This window comes from Bombyx mori, chromosome 4, assembly GCF_030269925.1.
Source record: "Bombyx mori chromosome 4, ASM3026992v2".
NCBI classification, from domain to species: Eukaryota; Metazoa; Arthropoda; class Insecta; order Lepidoptera; family Bombycidae; genus Bombyx; species Bombyx mori.
The window spans coordinates 1,196,614-1,216,244 of NC_085110.1; the positions used below are offsets into that span (position 1 = coordinate 1,196,614).

General features: G+C 37.9%; 1 protein-coding gene across 1 annotated transcript; it reads right to left on the reverse strand.

Moving 5' to 3' along the window:
* Positions 1-916: 916 nt before the first annotated feature.
* On the reverse strand, positions 917-16,356 carry LOC101746771 (inactive hydroxysteroid dehydrogenase-like protein 1). Its single transcript, XM_012693040.4, has 6 exons — positions 15,730-16,356; positions 4,178-4,300; positions 3,886-3,996; positions 3,437-3,657; positions 2,462-2,689; positions 917-1,571 (listed from the first exon to the last, which is right to left on the reverse strand). The coding sequence occupies exons 1-6, from the start codon at positions 15,899-15,901 to the stop codon at positions 1,470-1,472; spliced, it is 957 nt and encodes a 318-aa protein (XP_012548494.3). The 5' UTR covers positions 15,902-16,356; the 3' UTR covers positions 917-1,469.
* Between the last annotated feature and the right edge of the window lie 3,275 nt (positions 16,357-19,631).

The window sequence follows — 19,631 nt, forward strand, 5'->3', positions numbered from 1 at the left end:
TCTTCGCGTTCCCTTTTGGCGGGCTTTTTTGTCTACCACAGATTATATCATTGACAGGTAATAAAAATTGCCAGTACGAGTGGGTGGCCATGAAGGCATGAACCAACAATCTGCCACACTTACAATCATAAAATATACGTAATCTAATTTATGTGCTTTATCTATGATATGTGTATATTACATAAAAAATATTAACTAAAAAGTAAAAAAAATCAACGTATAGTAAAAATATAACTTAATGTCCGTAAATGTATTATGGGTCATGTTTAAATCACAAATAAATATGTGCAATTAACATTCACTAAGCCTTCCCTAGCAGTCACCTTAATCTAAATTAATGTAAATTTGTTACCTATTATGTTTTATTTAGTATTTAAATATCGTCGTTTTTTTTTTTATAGTAATTAATATATATTTCACCATTTTTAACTATTTAATTTCGCGGATACCATGTTAAAGTAAAACTATTAACTAAAACGAATATAGCAGCATCTCAAGCATTGATATCCGTCAAAAGACATAAGCTGTACAGTCCGCCAAAGAAACAAATACAAAATTAAATGTATAAACGCTCGCTTGAAAAACATTGCGAATCCACCTTCAGCAAAAAGTCAATAACGTGATAAAGCTGTAAATAACATCACGTTTATTACTAAAGCCATTTCAAAAAATGTGAGTATAATTTCTCACGAATGTTTAGTTTTTAAAATTTGATTATGAGACATAATAAAATTAGCAACGGTCACAGATGTAATGAAATACGCCTATGCTTGAACTGGAATAATTGGATATATTTGACGTCATAGGTACCTATTTGATACAATTATAGGTACGAAAAAAGTTTATAATATAATTACTAGACACACCTACCAATAAACATGACAACAACAATTAATTGGTTTGTAATTTAAATTACTTTTCCGTTTCACAAAAATCTTTATTAAGCGACCATTTTAATGTAACTTATTATATTAAACTAAATTATGTACTAGTTCAAGACGTACGTAGATTCATTTAATATATTACGTATCCTCTTTTGCTTTATTGACACCAATTTGAAAAAAAAAAAACTGGCGCAATAAAATGACAAGAATAAACTTTAACAATAGGTACAAAAAAAAATGAGTATCAGTTGACCCACAGAAGAAAAAGTGGTATTTATGTATTGTATCTTTGCATATTTAAACATAGATTAGAGCCTCGAATAATTGTAGTCTACATTATTTTTGGACTTAGTTGTCTATTGTTCTAATATCACCAGGATTACCAGTTTTAATATTATAAATACATAATTACAACACAAAAGCGTATCGACTATCTTCCATTTATCACATAAGAATAGATCAGCAGACGAATCAATAGTTCACCTAAAAGTAGCAATCATTTCCCGTTGACACCATCATATAAGGAAACTTCCACCGATCATTAGGCTGCAATGCGGAGTACATCAGACTTTCCTAGTCTTCATCTTATAACTTTTTCTTTGTATCGTATTCCACCCGAAACTGTCTATTCAGATTATGTCCAATCTTTGTCCTTAACCACACCGGTGCTATCTTAATGAAGAAGTACTGAAACAATATATAAAATGAGCATGTTTTAGATGATTTGGAAGTCGTCGTGGCCTAACGGATAAGACGTCCGATGCATTCGTGTTGAGCGATGCACCGGTGTTCGAATCCCGCAGGCGGGTACCAATTTTTCTAATGAAATACGTACTCAACAAATGTTCACGATTGATTTCCACGATGAAGGAATAACATCGTGTAATAAAATGAAACCCGCAAAATTATAATTTGCGTAATTACTGGTGGTAGGACCTCTTCTGAGTCCGCTGAATCACCACCCGCCTATTTCTGCCGTGAAGCAGTAATGCGTTTCGGTTTGAAGGGTGGGGCAGCCGTTGTAACTATACCTGAGACCTTAGGACTTATATCTCAAGGTGGGTGGCACATTTACGTTGTGGATGTCTATGGGCTCCAGTAACCACTTGACACCAGGTGGGCTGTGAGCTCGTCCACCCATATAAGCAATAAAAAAAAAGAAAAAAAAGATTTAAAATATTATCACTGGTCTAAGGGCGTCTTATGGACCAGCGCGGGTTGATACAAACACCCTGCCTATATCTGCTGTGAAATAGTAACCAAGTGGCCCATGCTTCACAACACGTCCTACTACCAGTAAATGTTAGTTGATTATCGCAGTTCGCTAATACAATACTCAGAGTTCGCTGTTTTCTATTCTCCTGGGCATCCCTCAGTCGTCCTTTACGGTACTCACTGAAAGAGATCGGGTGGTGCCATTCTAGGCCACCCACTGCCGAGCCCATAAAAAATGTATTTATTCCTTCGCTCAACAATGGTACAAATCTGTACAATCATCAATTTATTCTGAATGCAGTAACCGCTATATCTTGTTAATCCAAGGGATAAAACTAAAGTATCTCTAGTTACGTCCATACCTGTATTCCATGAAGCCAATACCCAGTGGTGTCATGTACACGACCGAGAGTAGCCGCTGCGTGTTTTGCGTAAGTGGCAGCATCAGGCACCAGCAGGTTCCCATCGAGAAGCCGCTGGGAGAACGAGTTCATCTTCGTTGACACGAAAAGTGGCGACATGTGCTGAACGTGGATCCCTTTAGGAGCGTATTCTTCGCGAATCGCCAGTGTGAAACTGCGAACGTAAGCCTGAAAACAAGGCCTCTGTACTATTAATACATATATAGTTTAAATACAAGTCAGAGCAAAAATTAATATGAATTCCTAATTTAATTTACCTATCGGACATAATAATGACGGAAAACTTGAATTGAAATATACTAGAACATTACTAGCATTAAACATATTGTTACGTCGGTAATAGTAACGTCATCTATCGCCGAATAGCAGAATGAATATCGAAGGAACTAGTAGTACCTAGATCGCTCCAGAAGTACAACGCCATCTATTGTGAGATAGCGGAAATACACAATACTCGACTTTTGTGGTATATTCTCGACGATTCTAGGAATTTCGTTTCGACTATAAAAGCGTTGCAGAGATGGCACACAGTCAGTTAGTAATCGGAACTGCTCGAAGCGAAACAATGAACGGATCACCTGAAGCGAAGCGGAAAAAACGAATTGAGAATTTTAGTGTTCTAAGTGCTAATACAGTGTGAACTTGTTATTCGGTAGAATTTTATTTATCCCGAACCCCAGCGCGTAACAATATTGTCTTGTATCTTCCTTAAATAAAGAAATATGTATACCATTAAGATCAGACATCAATTAGAAGTATAGCCTTATTTCCAACTCTGAACTAACAAAATTCACAAAACTTGGCCAAAAATCGGTTGACTTCTAAGAGGACGTAGTGGATCTTAAAACTATGGTAAAAAATTTTGGTTTTAAAAACTTGTTAAACGGGTCTTCTGGTGAATGTTCAAGTTCTAACCTTGGTAGCTGCGTACACAGCCATCAACGGCAGTGGCTGCAGCTCGGAGCCGGAAGACACGTTGACCACAGCACCCTTTCCCCTCTTGGCCATCTCCTTTACCACGAGCCTGGTCATACTGGTAACGGCTCCGACATTCACGTGGACTATCTCCCACGCTTTCGACATCGGCAGGTCACCAAGCTCCGTCGGGTAATCGTACTGTACGCCAACATTGTTCACTGGAATGTGAAATATCATCATCACAATCCCCGTAATTGTTCGCGAGGACTTATGGCATCCACGCATTGATCTACACGCAGTCCCGACAAGTTTTACCACCTTCCTTCAACTTACTCTAGGTCCTAGAGTGTCAGCGGTGTCAATATTCATAAACTTCAAGTCGAATTGATCGAAAAGTCTCTTAATGTTTCTTAATAGATATTTTGGAATAATTTTAACTGGCTTACCTAGTATACCGATAGGAATGTCTTTGAGTTCCTCTTCGATATGAGCGTACACTTCAAGGCCTTTACTGAAGTCAGCAACCACCATCTTGGTTTTCACGTTGTGTTCTTTTTCTGTGTGTAATGATGGAGAAATATTATTGGTTATTGAATAATAATTAGTTATTACATAATTTAAGAAAATGGATTACACAAATCCATTTAATCTTATGGTTATTTTATAAAGTCTAATTGGTCTTGTGTTATAACATTTCAATTTTTCTGAGTTTGTTATATAATTATTAAAAGAATTTACCGATTTCAGTGACCGTTGCTTTCAATTTTTCAGGGTTTCTGCTGATGATGACCACGTTGAGGCCGCGTCGTGCCAGCTCCTTGGCGTAGTGCTTACCGATACCGTCCGTGCCGCCGGTCACAACTAGAAATATATTTTACCATTCATCATTAATTGATAATTTATCGAATTTTCTGTTATTTTATTTCATTAGATACCGCCTACTCTTCTTAAAAGTTACTTGAGAGTCTTCTATCTCATGTCGCAAGGTGATTAGTGGGTAAGGCACTTTGTGTTATCCAAGCGCACCGGTAACCAATTAAGATCATTTGGATTGCAGACACTTTCAACTATTTACAGAAAGAAATAATGTTTTCTAGCAGTTGTTTCTTTTAAAATAGCTAACAACTTGCGAACCGTGAGCTTCTGATCACATTTTTGTTTTCATGGACCATGAGCCCGTTCGTTCATCTAATGAAATAAGCAATATTTTGAAACTGCTGTATCCGGTCAGTGTGGCATCATCTCCGACCTTACCGAAACAGAAATGCGGGGAACGTTCAATATAACCTTGCACATTTCGTATTTTTAACCAAAACTATATATTTTATGCTTCCATGACGATCGAAATTACGAAGCTAAGCGTTTCTAATTCCCTTTCATGCGTATAATATGCGTATGCAAGTAGATTCTCGAAGATCAGAAAATACTGAACTCAAGGTATTTAATTATCAACAGAATTAATTATTACAGAATTAAACATTAACATTTAATAATTTATTGAGTTTTATTCACAAACGCAAAAGCCGGTGTCTTGGGAATTCCTACAACCGTACATCAGTAGTGACAATCTAACCTGGTACAAGATGAATATACAACCCACCACCACCGTCAGTTGGTTCTCTTTGAGACGCAGGAACATCTCCCTAACAACCGTTTCGGCCAGTCTATAGCCGGTAAAGGCGGATGACCTACTGACTTCACTTTAAGTCTATCCCTTACCGTACCGCGCTCATCCTTGCAGACCTGCATCCTGCCTCCTGCAAGTGGAGTATTTCTGCCTTCGTAAAAAGGTGACACTTGATAAAACTTTCATAGACACACACAAATATGTCATGATCTATCCAAATGTGGTATTATTCACACTCGCAAGACTATAGGCTGCCTTTAAGAACTACAATCACATTTTCTGAGGTTAGCCGTCGAAGCATCTTGGTAAGTGCGGGATGTAGATATTGACTGAAGACCAAGACCTCGAATCTATCCATAAGTATATGAAGACTGCGTCAGAATCCTTGTTTATGACAGCAATGCGACATGTATCGTGACCGCCTCTACTACAACCCTGACGCTGCCCACATAGCAGCCAGCTATCGTTGTCACCCTAGACATGTCCTGATGAATCCACTTTATTCAGTAAATTCACTCTCGGTGCTCTTGGACGCTACTCGCATACCGAACTCGTCAAAGAATTCTACGTGACACTTAGTTCTATGGATTGACCCACTAAATTTCTCGTTGGATTTTCTTAGCGGATCACGCCTCAATCTGCAGGTAACTAGTCCTAGATTCTATATTAATATATTTGTTTACTTTTCCATTTCTGCTGATACGATGAAGGTCTTTGCGAACAGCGGTGGCTGACGATCGCGAAAGTGAACGACCCTGAAATCTATTGAAAACCATGTTCATGCGCAACTATGATAGTTTGCGCAATTTTTAAAGTCGCTTCGTCTGACGGGACACAACAAAACCGCTTAAGATACTTTATCGTGTCTATGAATTAATTATGTTTTGATATTAGGTATTTCTAAGAAGGTTTTAACACACTCTATGATACATTTTGCGGGCATCTGTCTATATATATTTATATTAGTGATTTCTTCTATGTGGAACTGGAAAATTGACAGAAAGAAAACGCGCGTCATTCTAAATTAGCGGTTGGGGAACTTTTTTAATTATTACCCCAAATTTTTTTTGTGTAAGTTGATATTACCCCATGGCGAAGAACGAAAAAAAACGAAATCGCTTCTTTTTAGCATCTTTCATATTATAGCCCCCATGATAATTTTGAAAAGAAAACAATAACTAAAAATTTAACGATTCTAAAGAAGTTTCACTTCAATATATACTTTTTACTCACAAAAGTTTCATTTTTGTCCCCCAAAATTACATTTTAGCCCATTTGGGGTAATTTACCCCGGTTCCCCGACCGCTGTTCTAAATGAACATCTTGAGACATAAATATAGCTTATTATATTGACTAAGCAGTCCTTCGAAACCAATCACATGTATAAATTCTCTGCAGATATCGACAAGATCGCGGTACTTAGACGCGCAGACTCCCGGAGCTCCTAATACTCTGCCTTCACTGGTAAATGACGTAAATAAGCAGGTGCATGTCGAGCAGTGTGCTTAGTGCGAGTTTTTTAACGTTCTCGACAGCGTAAAAGTTAGCTCATATTTGTATGGAATGGGATCGTTTGCCTACGTTTGCCGCTAGGGGCGCTGTTCCAACTTCATACAAAATTGGGCTAACTTTTACGCTATCGAGAACGTTAAAAAACTCGCACTAAGCATACAGAGAGCGTTAATATTGCGGCCTGTTTCCCAGATCTATATTAACGGAAACCTTACTCGAACAAATGGGAACCTTTTCAATTAGCACGTGGTTACGCTAATTCATTTAAATGAATACTTAGTTCATATGGATTCTGTCAAATGAATTTATACGAGTCTGTCTATATTTATATATTAATACGTGAAGCTAAAACTTTGTACCCCTTTTTACGAAAAGAGAATAGATTAATATTGTTTGTCTAAAGTGTAATCTTGGCGAAATTTGTAATTATAGAAGTATGATAGATAGTCTATGACAATAGAATCATAATAGTGTAAAAACTTATAATTTCAATTAATTATAGTCGAATTTGGACTACCGGGGACCACTAGTATTTATTTATATGCAAGTCACTTGTCTTAACGTCGCCGTCGCATAGTTACTACTCCGAGGCATAGCTATAAAACTTAAGTACAAAATACTATTATTACATAAACTTTCGCTTTCTACATTATCTCAAGTACAATGTAATGTCATTATTTCAAGGTGCCGTTAGACAAAGAGAAAGTTGTTATGTAAATCTTTATTACGTACGATCATTTATTATTTACGACGCGCATTTAAATCTATTTATACATACATGTAAAGAAAAACCTTTATACCTTTATTATTTAAAACTCTTTAGATTTTAAAAAGGTTCAAAGGTTTTCTTCAATGTCATTCAGTGTCATGGAGTGAAGTCTGTCATTTTGAGTAAATGAAGAGTTCAGTTTTGTATAGTTTATACTGTTTACGGTTTTATTTTTAATATTAATTTTAAAAGAGATTAAGGGCTTTAAATATTCTTTTCTTATTATACATATAACAGAAAATGTAATTAAGTATTTTATTGTTTATTCGTTCTGAAGTACTCGACATCATTCTATACATACATAAAAATTATGTTATAATATTGCTCCCTTATTCTTATTTGCTACTTATAGTTTAAAAAGTTAGTGCGTAAAATTACCGAAATTAAGCTGAATACTAAAATACTATTTTTATTGCAATAAATGAGTTCACGTCCCACTCTTTTTTATTTTTTATTTTTTATTGCTTAGTTTGGTGGACGAGTTCACAGCCCAACTGGTGTTAAGTAGTTACTGGAGCCCACAGACCATCTACAACGTAAATGCCGCTACCCACCTTGAGATATGAATTCTAAGTAGGTTCTAAGGTCTCAGTATAGTTACACTCGGTGTTAATCTTAAGCGATTCTGCTGTCAAGCGTGGCAGCGACGAATTGTTGCAATGCTCGACTTCTGGAGCGCACCATCTTGCAAGTGAGCTGGTCAGTGGGCTTTCTTATTAAACCGTCGCCGAATAGGAATCCCGCCCGAATCCTGGCACCTAAATATATGCGGCGTTGGGACCCGCGACGAAACACCAGGAATACGACGTGTAAGCTGCATTACATGCTATTATAATGATCACGCCGGAATGGAGCTTAACGTCAACTGTCAAAAAACGATCACCCTGTCAGGATAAGTTTCTTCTGTTTTGTACCGCGTTTTCGGGAATACGTAAAAAATGCTCCAGCGTTAAGTTCAATTGTATTCCTTGTGTGGTGTTAAAATAGAAGATTGACAATTTTCAGTGTGTACTTTTACACATGCGTCTTGTGAGGGAGCCACAGGATGACGGATAACGGCACTCCTGATTTACGCTGTTTCTGGTCTGGCTGAGTATCCTGGGGATACGAATTCACAGCGCTATCTAGGCGGACTTTGAATAGCCCGACAAATAATTTGTACAGATTCGCGTGTTACTGGTCCGTAACCTATGGATTAATTTGAATTAAAAGTATTTCCGCATTATTCATTCAATTTACACGGACATTGCGGTTTTCTCGTATTTCAAACAATTATTTACGGTCATATTTTTTTAATTGTTTTACAGCCTTCGTTTTTTCGTAAGCTGTCATAAAATAAAACTAATTATAAATTAGTTATGTCGACAGTATTCATTAATCTTTTTTTGTAATTTTTTTAAATTGCGTTTTATGAAGCACTAGCGACCCGCACTCGCTTCGCTTCGGAAACATTAAAACACACATGAAACCAAAAAAAAAATTAAAAAAAAATTAAAAAAGTAGCCTATGTTCATCAAGGACAATGTCGGGTTCTAATGGAAAAAGAATTTTTCAAATCGGTACAGTAGTTTCGGAGCCTATTCGAAACAAACAAACAAACAAATCTTTCCTCTTTATAATATTAGTATAGATTAAATGCTATTTGAGAATTTATTGAAAGAGTAGAATATCTTTCATTACATTGTTTGTTTGACAGACTTTTATCACCACGTATTAGTTACAATTAAATAGGCAACGCACGATTACTTAGCGGTAGAAGTAGACAGAACGGTTGTATCAATTCGTTTGGGCTCACAACTAAAATCAGTACCAGTTTTCAATACAGGAATTACAGAAGATTATCTTAATGAGGATACAACTATTACGGACGAATTAATATAAAGTACTAACAATAGTAAACATAACTACATAATATTAAGTAGACATAACTACTAATTATATTAAGTAAGTGATAAAAACTATATTAAAAATTATATTAAAATAAAATAAAACATAGATTTTAAGTTACGTAAATTTACTGGAGATAAAAAGGCTTTATTATTATTATTGCTAACAATAGTAACAGTCCAAGGAGGCCGTATCCACGTCGTATGAACTTTGATTTTTTGTCATTGCTATTCCTTTATTGTGTTAGTCGTTCATGCTAGGTGCGCGTTTAATTACTAAGCATAAAAAATAATAATAATATAAAATTATAACCTTGCCATAGTCACGCTTAAGCAAATCTGAACATGTAAGCACGTGCTTGATTTTCAATTAGTAAAATAAGTGTAAACAACTAAAAGATTTTTTTTCTCTAATTTTTGCATGACCACTTTTATAAATAGAGTACTATCGTCGACACACGAGAGAACACATTTTGAATGGTTGCAACATCGTTGTGTCACGACCTCTGGTTTACGTTTTGCAACTGTTAGGTATGAGCGATGATTTCGCAACTTTGTCTTAAGATGTTTCGACTTTGACGGATTGAACAACGTTTTATTGTAACGTGATGTGAGTTCACGACGAATGCAACGGCCTCTTAGCTGCTTGAGCGGTGAGACAGACAGTGCTGTTCGAATTGAGGGTTTCCTCTGTGGATTTTACAGCCTGGATGCCGTTGTTCACCTTGAACCATTAGGTTGAGAGACAGTTTGTATAGGAGCCCAAATACGTATAGAGCCCAAAATGTTTTTAGGGCCCTGCCCACTAAACAACTTCCCTTGTACTATCACAGCCGATGTCTGATCTTCACCCGAGGTCAGAACCCGGGCAGAGTTAAAGGGTTCCGTGGATCAAGACCTCAGGTCGCTTTGTGGCCATCACCGTGAGGAGACTGCTTTCTTACAGGGGCTGGAGCTGGAGGAACGCCCTCCTCCGGCCCGCGGCTCTGTAGCGGTGGCGGCACGGCGTCGAAATAGATGAAAACCTCCCCTTCTTCCATTTTGCCGCCTCCTTCCGCAAGATTGTCGACTCGCAGAAGTCGCCAGGACTCATCTCAGCAACAAGTGTGCCAGCACAAACGCGGTCCACGAGTATAATAATATGCTCTACGGTGTCCTCCCGGCAACTTGTACAGTGGTGGCACTTTGGCATAAGCATGTCCCATATTTCAAACTTATCAATAAAGTACCCTGTGCCGTGCTCCATAATTAATATCGCTAGCTAGCTAAATACACGCATTATCTGAACCGGCTCGCGCTTTCTTAACGAATTTTGTTGGAACTTTGTTTTAGCTTTTGTGCAAATGCGGATAATAACCGAAATACGTTTTCAACTGGCGTGGATGGCACAACACAATAACGAACACGCAAACATTAATAATAATAATAATAATAATAATTTCTTTATTTACTACATAAACTCTTAAATCATGACCTAGAATACTATTTACATATTTAACAAACTGAGAGATTACGCAGATGGCATCAACAATATAAAATTAACCAATGATCCTCACACTAGGCATAGCCTGTATCGTGAGGACCAAAATGCGATTTACTATATATATAATTGACCTCAAAACGACATCACTATTATTAATAATTATTACGCTCAAAAACATGCGATACAAGATTTAACATATAAGATAATAAAAAAATTTTGAGTAATAAAAATAACACATCAAACAATTACACATATGTGGGGAGCGTACAAATAAACAATTATAAAATAAATTAATAAGAAAAAATAAACAAAAATATACAAAATTAATAAATCTACTGCTATTTCTTGCTTTTAATTAAGTTCTCTGTGTCCATATAGTTCAATGTAAGCAACCATTTTTTCACTAGTGGTTTAGCTTGCCTAACCGTTTTGTGCTTTAGGTTTTCATTACAATGTCTAATAACCGCGTTATAAATATAGATCTTAGCAACATCTTGAAATAGATGTTTTTGGATAGATGGTGATTTTGTAGCTGTCAAAGTTACAGGTAATTTGTAAACCCTGCGTTTAATCAAGGAATCGTACATTCCAGAAGAGAGCACCGCTCCATGTATCAATAAAAATATTTTTAAAATGAATAACTGACGCACGTTGAGAACTTGACTTTCCCTGTAAACGCGTTCTGTAGAGTACCTTCGAGGTTTATTTAGTATCACCTTTAACACTGAACGCTGAGCTCTTTCTAATTCAATTAGCACAGTTTTTGAGGCAGATCCCCAACAGATGATACAGTACATTAATAGGGATTGGCATAGTGCGAAATATACGGACTTGAGAGTATCAAAACTAGCCACGTCACGTAGATTCTTCATGACGTATACACATCTTCTGATTCGACCAGATAACTCCCGAATATGTGTCTTGAAAGACAGCTTTTCATCCACTATGACGCCAAGATACTTTATTTCATTAACTCTTGCAATCTCCTTGCAATCACACGATGGATCAAATCCATCGCAAACGTGTATTTTAATACTCGTAGATGCTGAAGCAGACATTGAGGTTTTGCAAAAACAGATGTACATGCTTTTCCTTGTATTCAGTGTCAAAAGATTACATTGTAGCCATTTCTGTACTTTGGACATTCCCGCCTCAGCAATAGAATGAGCATCATACCATGTTGATCCGCTAAATATAATTGCTGTGTCATCCGCATAACACAGAATGTCTGCGTTTGTTAAAGAAAGTTCAAAAATATCATTAATATATAATATAAACAAGGTAGGCCCCAGAATACTACCTTGCGGGACACCATATTGGTTAGTCTGTAGTCCACTGATTATAGATCCGACCTTAACACACTGTTTTCGTTCCATTAAATAGCTAGTGAACCAATTTAGAGCGATTCCGCGTATGCCTAAAGTATCTAACTTCTTTAGTAAAATTGGTACGGAGACAGTATCAAATGCCTTTGTTAAATCAAGGAATACGCCAATACAGAATTTTTTCTCACTTAGTTTTGACGACACTACAGTTTTTAATAAAGATACAGCATCCTCAGTAGACTTCCCCTTACAAAACCCAAACTGTCTGTCAGAAATGAGATTTCGAGATTTTATGAATTCAGTCAGTCTTATATTTACCAATCCTTCGAGTAACTTGGAAAAAATACACAAGAGTGAAATAGGGCGGTAGTTATCCACTTTATTTTTAGGTCCACTTTTATATATCGGGCAAACTAACGCTGTCTTCCAAGCATCTGGAAAAGTTCCCGCTTCAAAACTACCGTTGAAAATTATAGTTAAGGGCTCAAGCAGTTCGTCTTTAATATTTTTGATTAAAGAGTTATTTATTGCATCGATACCTGGTGCTTTATCATTAGAAAGATTTTTAATGAGAGCTTCGACTTCTCTGTGATCTCTAACTTCATCGAATCTCTTTGAATGATAATACCATATGTATTTTTAAAGGTTTTTCTATATTTAGGCTTCCGCTTGAGGCATTATGTCTATTCTACCTGCCACCGGTTTCAATTAAGTTTGTGTTGCACGATAAATTAGTATCTTTGTAGTGTTTCGATTTCACGTAGTGTAAGCGTCGTGATTTCCATGAGCTGTGATAAACGTATATCAAACATTATTTACATTGAAACCTTTTTACCAATGACAACAATTTTACATCATTATCGTCAGCCCACAGTTGTCCACTGCTGGACATAGGCCTCTCCCGATCCACAGCACTGAGCCTGCGCGTATCCTCGTCCAAACATACATTTTAATTTTATCATAACAATATAGTTTTATAATTAATATCATTATAATATTTTTTTGTTTTCAATTGTAATTTTATCTAACAACTAGCGACCCGCCCTCGCTTCGCTTCGGAAACATTAAAACACACACGAAACCAAAAAAATAAAATAAAAAAAAATTAAAAAAAGTAGCCTATGTTCATCAAGGACAATGTCGGCTTTTAATGGAAAAAGAATTTTTCAAATCGGTCCAGTAGTTTCGGAGCCTATTCGAAACAAACAAACAAACAAACAAATCTTTCCTCTTTATAATATTAGTATAGAAAAATAATAATGGTCTTATTTAAATATTCATAATATTACATATATGTATATTATAATCATAATATGAAGTATATTCAATTGACTAATTATATTTTAACTATGTAATTAATTATATTTATTTTAAAACGGGTTTCTTGTTTTGCCTTCCAAAAGGAAGAATCTTAATGCGAACATTTTTTACTGTATTAATTATTGTATTAAGCTGTACACATATATTATATAGGTATGTGTGAGTATTCGTATCGTATAGAGATGAAGGATATAGTTGTGTATATGTGCGCAAACCGCCATTATACATATATTATTTTATAGATACATTATTTTATATTCACTAGTAGAAACTTGTGAAAATGTTCAGAAGATATTTAATGTTTAATTTATTATTTAAAAAATCATTTGGTTTGTCTTAATACTCAACTCTTAATAAGCATAAATAATAAATTACGTTTTATATTTTATTATTCTACTATATTTATTTCAAAACTTATTAAAAAAATTTTATTGCTTAGATGGGTGGACGAGCTCACAGCCCACCTGGTCTTAAGTGGTTACTGGAACCCATAAACATTTACGACGTAAATTGCGCCACCCACCCTAAGATATAAGTTCTAAGGTCTCAAGTACAATTACAACGGCTGCCTCATTCTTCAAACCGAAACGCATTACTGCTTCACGGCAGAAATAGGCAGGGTGGTGGTACCTACGCGTGGGGGCTCACAAGAGGTCCTACCATCAGTAATTACGCAAATTATAATTTTGCGGGTTTGATTTTTATTACACGATGTTATTCCTTCACCGTGGAAGTCAATCGTGAACATTTGTTGATTTCATTAGAAAAATTGGTACCCGCCTGGGATTCGAACACCGGTATATCGCTCAACACGAATGCACCGGACGTCTTATCCTGGCCACGACGACGTCAAAATTAATCATACAATTTTTTTTTAAAGGATATTATAAATACAATTTTTAAAAAACACCACATAAAAATAGATTGCCGCCAATGGCGGTGTCTATGACGCAAGTCAACAGTGGTTAGGACTCCAGAGTGAGAAAACTCCTCACAATGCGCAGAGTATCGAGGATAACTGCCTTCTCTATCGGGCCCCTAACCCAGCTGGATAACGAGAGTTTCTTAAGGTGTTGATCGAAGCTTTTCGCTATCAAAACGTGTACCAACACAACTATTGAAACAATGATGGTTGGATCAACATGCCACATGGCGGTAGACTCGTGGGCCAGGTCTATTAATTATTGGTATTAAAATTAATACTTTGAATAAGTATAGTACCTAATTGTATAAATCTACAAATCAAGTTTTTGGCGGCATCTATTATCAAACTGGAAGATGATGGTGTTTGTTTATATGTATTAGTTAAAAATTATGTATGTAAAATGAAATCATGTCAGAAACATGTAAAATTCACTAAAATATTTATTGTAAATATTAAGCTACATTTCATGAATTGTTTCCGAGTAATTCTATATGTTTGTATGAAACAAAATTGTAATTGTTCTAACCATCAAAAAAGGGCTAAGTGTCTAAAAATATATTTATTGTTTATATATTTTTAATTGTGTTTTCGTTATAATAGATCTTACGTGTGAAAACCCTGGCGTATCGCCGACATGTACTATATGATGATGTATTGTGAAGTTTAATCATATTTCAATCATCCAGTAATCGACATAGGTCAGAGATTTAACGTTCAAGGGATCTCAAATTGAGATCAAGCTCATGAGTATATTTTCGGGCTACAGTATCTTCCTCTTCAACTTAGAATAACTGTCTCTTCCAGACATGCGACTTAGCAAATATTCGATGCATTGATCAGAAGTATAATGAAGAACAAGATGTATGTAACTCCTACGAATAAATAATACGATTATTTATTCGTAGTGTAGGTAAATCCCAGTATTCAATAAATCTTCATAAGAGTATGCAATTGTTGTATACGTTTGAATCTATTCTTAAGTGGCATTTTCTATTATGCCAAACTGTCCATTTATTTGAGTGAAAACTTTTTATTTAATTTTCTGATTGAATTTATAGAAACCTGATGACCAGCGTCTCTCATGGACGCCAGCAACGTTACTCATATTCTTATTACACGAAGATAGCCTATTTTAAACACGTTTATCGTATGTATTTCAATAATGTAAGACCGTAAATATTTTTGTTCTTTAACTTAGTACCTATTCATTTATTTAACCTATGTACATAATATATTAGTAGAACATTAACGCATGCTGATTTACAATATTTTAATTTTAAATGTTGTCGGATAGGTAATTGTCTAGATAAGGGCTCGATATGTGAGATAAAGCACTAATATAACAAAACACGTATTCATTATGGTTTAACGAATCCATTAAAAAAAAACTTGCAAACCAGTACCTAAGTAGTATTACAAAATCCGACGGAAATGAATACATACCGGCCCACGATCCGAACTTTTTGGTCAGCGGCTGATCCTCGGCGGGCAGGAAGTACGGCATCAAATAAGACGAAACCAACTCTAAAGGACTCCACAGCGAGTCCAGAGCAATCGACAACACAGCCAACAAACCGATTACAACTAGGAGAACTATTAACAACGTGAAAAACATATTTAGATCGCTTTTTAGAACGTCTCAGTAAGCGTGCAACCAAGCTCAGTGTAAGTCGTTGACTAAGCAGTCGATACGAAACGAGCTAGCGGCTATCAGCTGCTTTGACACTATCGCTTGACCTACAAACTCGCGCTGCCTGCTAACATTGTTTACCAGCATGTGAACTTTCAAACTGTTCGGTAATTTATGACGTTTCTATTGACCTAAATTAGTTAAGAAATTAACACTTAATTGGCACGTTCGTCTGGAACTTGCTATCCACATACCGTTTACAAGACAAAACCATTTGTAAGACACAAATCAATAGATCTTTGTAATAAAAGTTAAGACAATAATACCCGGACGCAACAACAATAATAACAAGCAATGAATTGTGCTCTCATGTTAAGTTCTGAGAATATAAATATAAAGAGGAGCTAGCTGTTTTTATCTTCTCACACAATTTCTCAGAGCACTCTTTTTTTTTATTTATTGCTTAGATGTGTGGACGAGCTCACAGCCCACCTGGTGTTAAGTGGTTACTGGAGCCCATAGACATCTACAACGTAAATGCGCCACACACCTTAAGATATAAGTTCTAAGGTATAGTTACAACGGCTGCCCCACCCTTCAAACCGAAACGCATTACTGCCCCATGAAACTTATGCTACATGACACAGATAAAACCAAAATTCCTTTTTAGGTCGAGAGCAACCAAGTGATCCGATGTTTGAGTAGTTTTATTTATAACTAATTAGTAAATAAATTTTATTTAATAAAAAAAGCTCTCGCATGCACCCCCCGATTACGAGGTCGTTGACCGCGCTAGTCAGCTTAGTTATTTGTGTTACATTACGTGCAGTGCATTACATCTTCACTAAAATGTTATTTTTATTTCCATAAATCAGATGGTATTGGATATGTTTTTATGTTTTATTATTATTATCATATGTATTTGGTCAATAAATTCACAGCCCACGTGGTGATAAGTATATCCGGCTATCTACTACTCGAGTAGGAAGATGTCATTCATGCATAGTAAACTTCAGATCGCGGCTACCAATTTAGGACAATGATCTCGAAAGCGGTGCATTGACATCGACCCCACGAAAAGCACAGTCGAACTCCTCAAAAGGGGTCGTTCACCCGACTTTAAAAGTCATCGTGGCCTAAAGGATAAGACGTCTGGTGCATTCGTGTTGAAGCAATGCAATGGCGTTCGAATCCCGCAGGCGGGTACCAATTTTTTTAATGAAATACGTACTCAACAAATGTTCACGATTGACTTCCACGGTGAAGGAATAACATCGTGTAATAAAAATCAATCCCGCAAAATTATAATTTGCGTAATTACTGGTGGTAGGACCACTTGTGAGTCCGCCCTGCCTATTTCTGCCGTGAAACAGTAAGTTTTTTTTTTTTTTTTTTTTTTTTTTTTTTTTTTTTTTTTTTTTTTTATGATTGAAAGTTTACTGGTGGCCCGAAGGCCTTTCCAGTTTCACCAGGACAGGTGGGCGAGCAAAGGCTCAGCCAAGAGGGGTGGGATTTGCTAACAACTGCCCGAGCGCCTCCGAAGGAGACCTAACAACTCAAGAGCAATTGTTTCGCGAATGAATCTACTACCGGATCGGAATCGCGACCCGCTGAGAAGATCCGGCGAGAAACTCAGCGGGCTGATGCATGGGTTAGGTTGCACGTCGACCTCTTTGTCGAGTTCGACGAGTACGGTTACCGGGGTCCCTAAGCCTGCCCCTAGTATTAGAGCTGAAGGCATCTAATGCAAAGGTTATTGGATCTGATGGATCCGTAAGGACGTGTCTAGGGCGTCGACGGTGACTGGCTCCTGCATGATCAGGATTCGGGGAGTAGTCAGCGGCGGCAACGATAAGGCGATTATCATGACGCATAGCCTTATCGAAGTATCGTTCCGACGCTGACTTCATGTATTTCCGAATTGATTCGAGGCCCAGGTCGTCGTGTAGGTCAACGTTCCTCACGAACCACGGAGCCCCGACAGCTAACCTGCAAAAGCGGGATTGTAGGGATTGGAGGGTGTCTATGTGTGTGCGGGCCGCGTGAGCGAACACCACACTCGCGTAAGTCATGACGGGCCTTATGCAAGTTTTGTAAAGTGTCACCTTGTTCCGAAGGGACATTTTACTCCGCTTACAGATCATGGGGTAGAGTCTACCGAGAATAAACGCGGCACGGTCACGGACTGATTTTATATGCGGGCGGAATGTCATCGATGCATCCAGGGTAACGCCCAGGTACTTGACCTTCCTGGCCCAGGGTATGGGTTGTCTAAAGAGAGTAATCGGGGGTGTGAGATTCCTCCTCCTAATCCGGGAGGAAATTCGTGTGGAGCTTCCCCTCTGAAATAGCACCGCAGTACTTTTCGCTGGGTTGATGTCTATGCGCCATTTTCGGAACCACTGTCCTAGGGCTAGGGCTGCGCTCTGAAGCTTCTTCGCGATTAGGGACTTATTTCTACTAGAATAGTAAACAGTCGTGTCGTCGGCGAATAAAGCTAAATGGGTCGGCGGCGACCGGGGAATATCGTTGACGAATAAGCTAAATAGGAGGGGTGAGAGGACAGAGCCTTGCGGGACTCCAGCTGTGAGAGGTCGTGGGGAGGAGCGGGTTCCCTCGACTCGATATCGAAAAGAGCGGTTCGACAAGAAGTCCCGTATGATGAGCACGAGACTATCCGGCACGCCCATGTTGAATAGTTTGAAAATCAAACCATTGTGCCAGACTTTGTCGAACGCTTTTGCGACGTCGAAGAAGAGAGCTCCCGTGTATAACGGTTTTGGTCGATTAAGCCCCACAAGAATGTGCTCCGTGAGGCGGTGCACCTGTTGAACGCATGAGTGATTTGTACGGAATCCGAATTGTTCATCGATAAGAATGCCCTTGGATGAGACGAAGTCTCTGAGGCGTTTGTAGAGCAGACGCTCATACAGTTTGCCTAGAGACATGAGGAGGCTAATCGGGCGGTAGCTCGTCGGATGATTTTTTGGTTTACTGGGTTTATGTATGCCGATAACGTCCGCTTCTTTCCACACCGCGGGAAAGATACAGTTCGCCATAGCGGCATTGAAAATAGATGCCAACATCACGATGAGTTGCACGGGTAGAAGTTTAATAACGCGGTTGGATATACCGTCGGAACCGGGAGCCTTGCGAGAACGTAGGTCTTTGATCAAGTCTTTAACTTCCATCGGGGTGACGGGTGGTAACGCATCAGAGGGTGGCAAGGAGGCTGTGCGTTCTACCTCACTGTCTATTAATTCTACATGAACAGAGTCCACGGATTGAGTGCTGGGCGTGCACTGGGTTTGCAATGTATCGGCCAGCAGCTCTGCTTTTTCGTCATCATCGAACGCCGCGAGTCGGCCTGAGGGGCCTACGAGGGGGGGCATAGTTACTACCGTATCCGATTTGAGAGTACGAGCTAAGCGGTAGTAAGACCTTTGGGAGGGCGCGAGTCCTTCTAAGAAATCAGACCATCTGGCATCTCGGACTTCGGCGATGCGAGACTTTACGTCGCGTTGTAGGGCACGCATTCGAATACGATTTTCCGCGGTAGGATACCTGTCGTAGGCGCGTATCGAGGCGTTCTTAGCTCTAAGGAGTTCCCTAATATCGTCGGACAATTTGAAGCGGTGAAGGAAGTCCTCCGCTACAACTTGTTTCGATGACCTATCTAATGTCGAGGTGATGTGTGACGTTAAGATGTCTATGG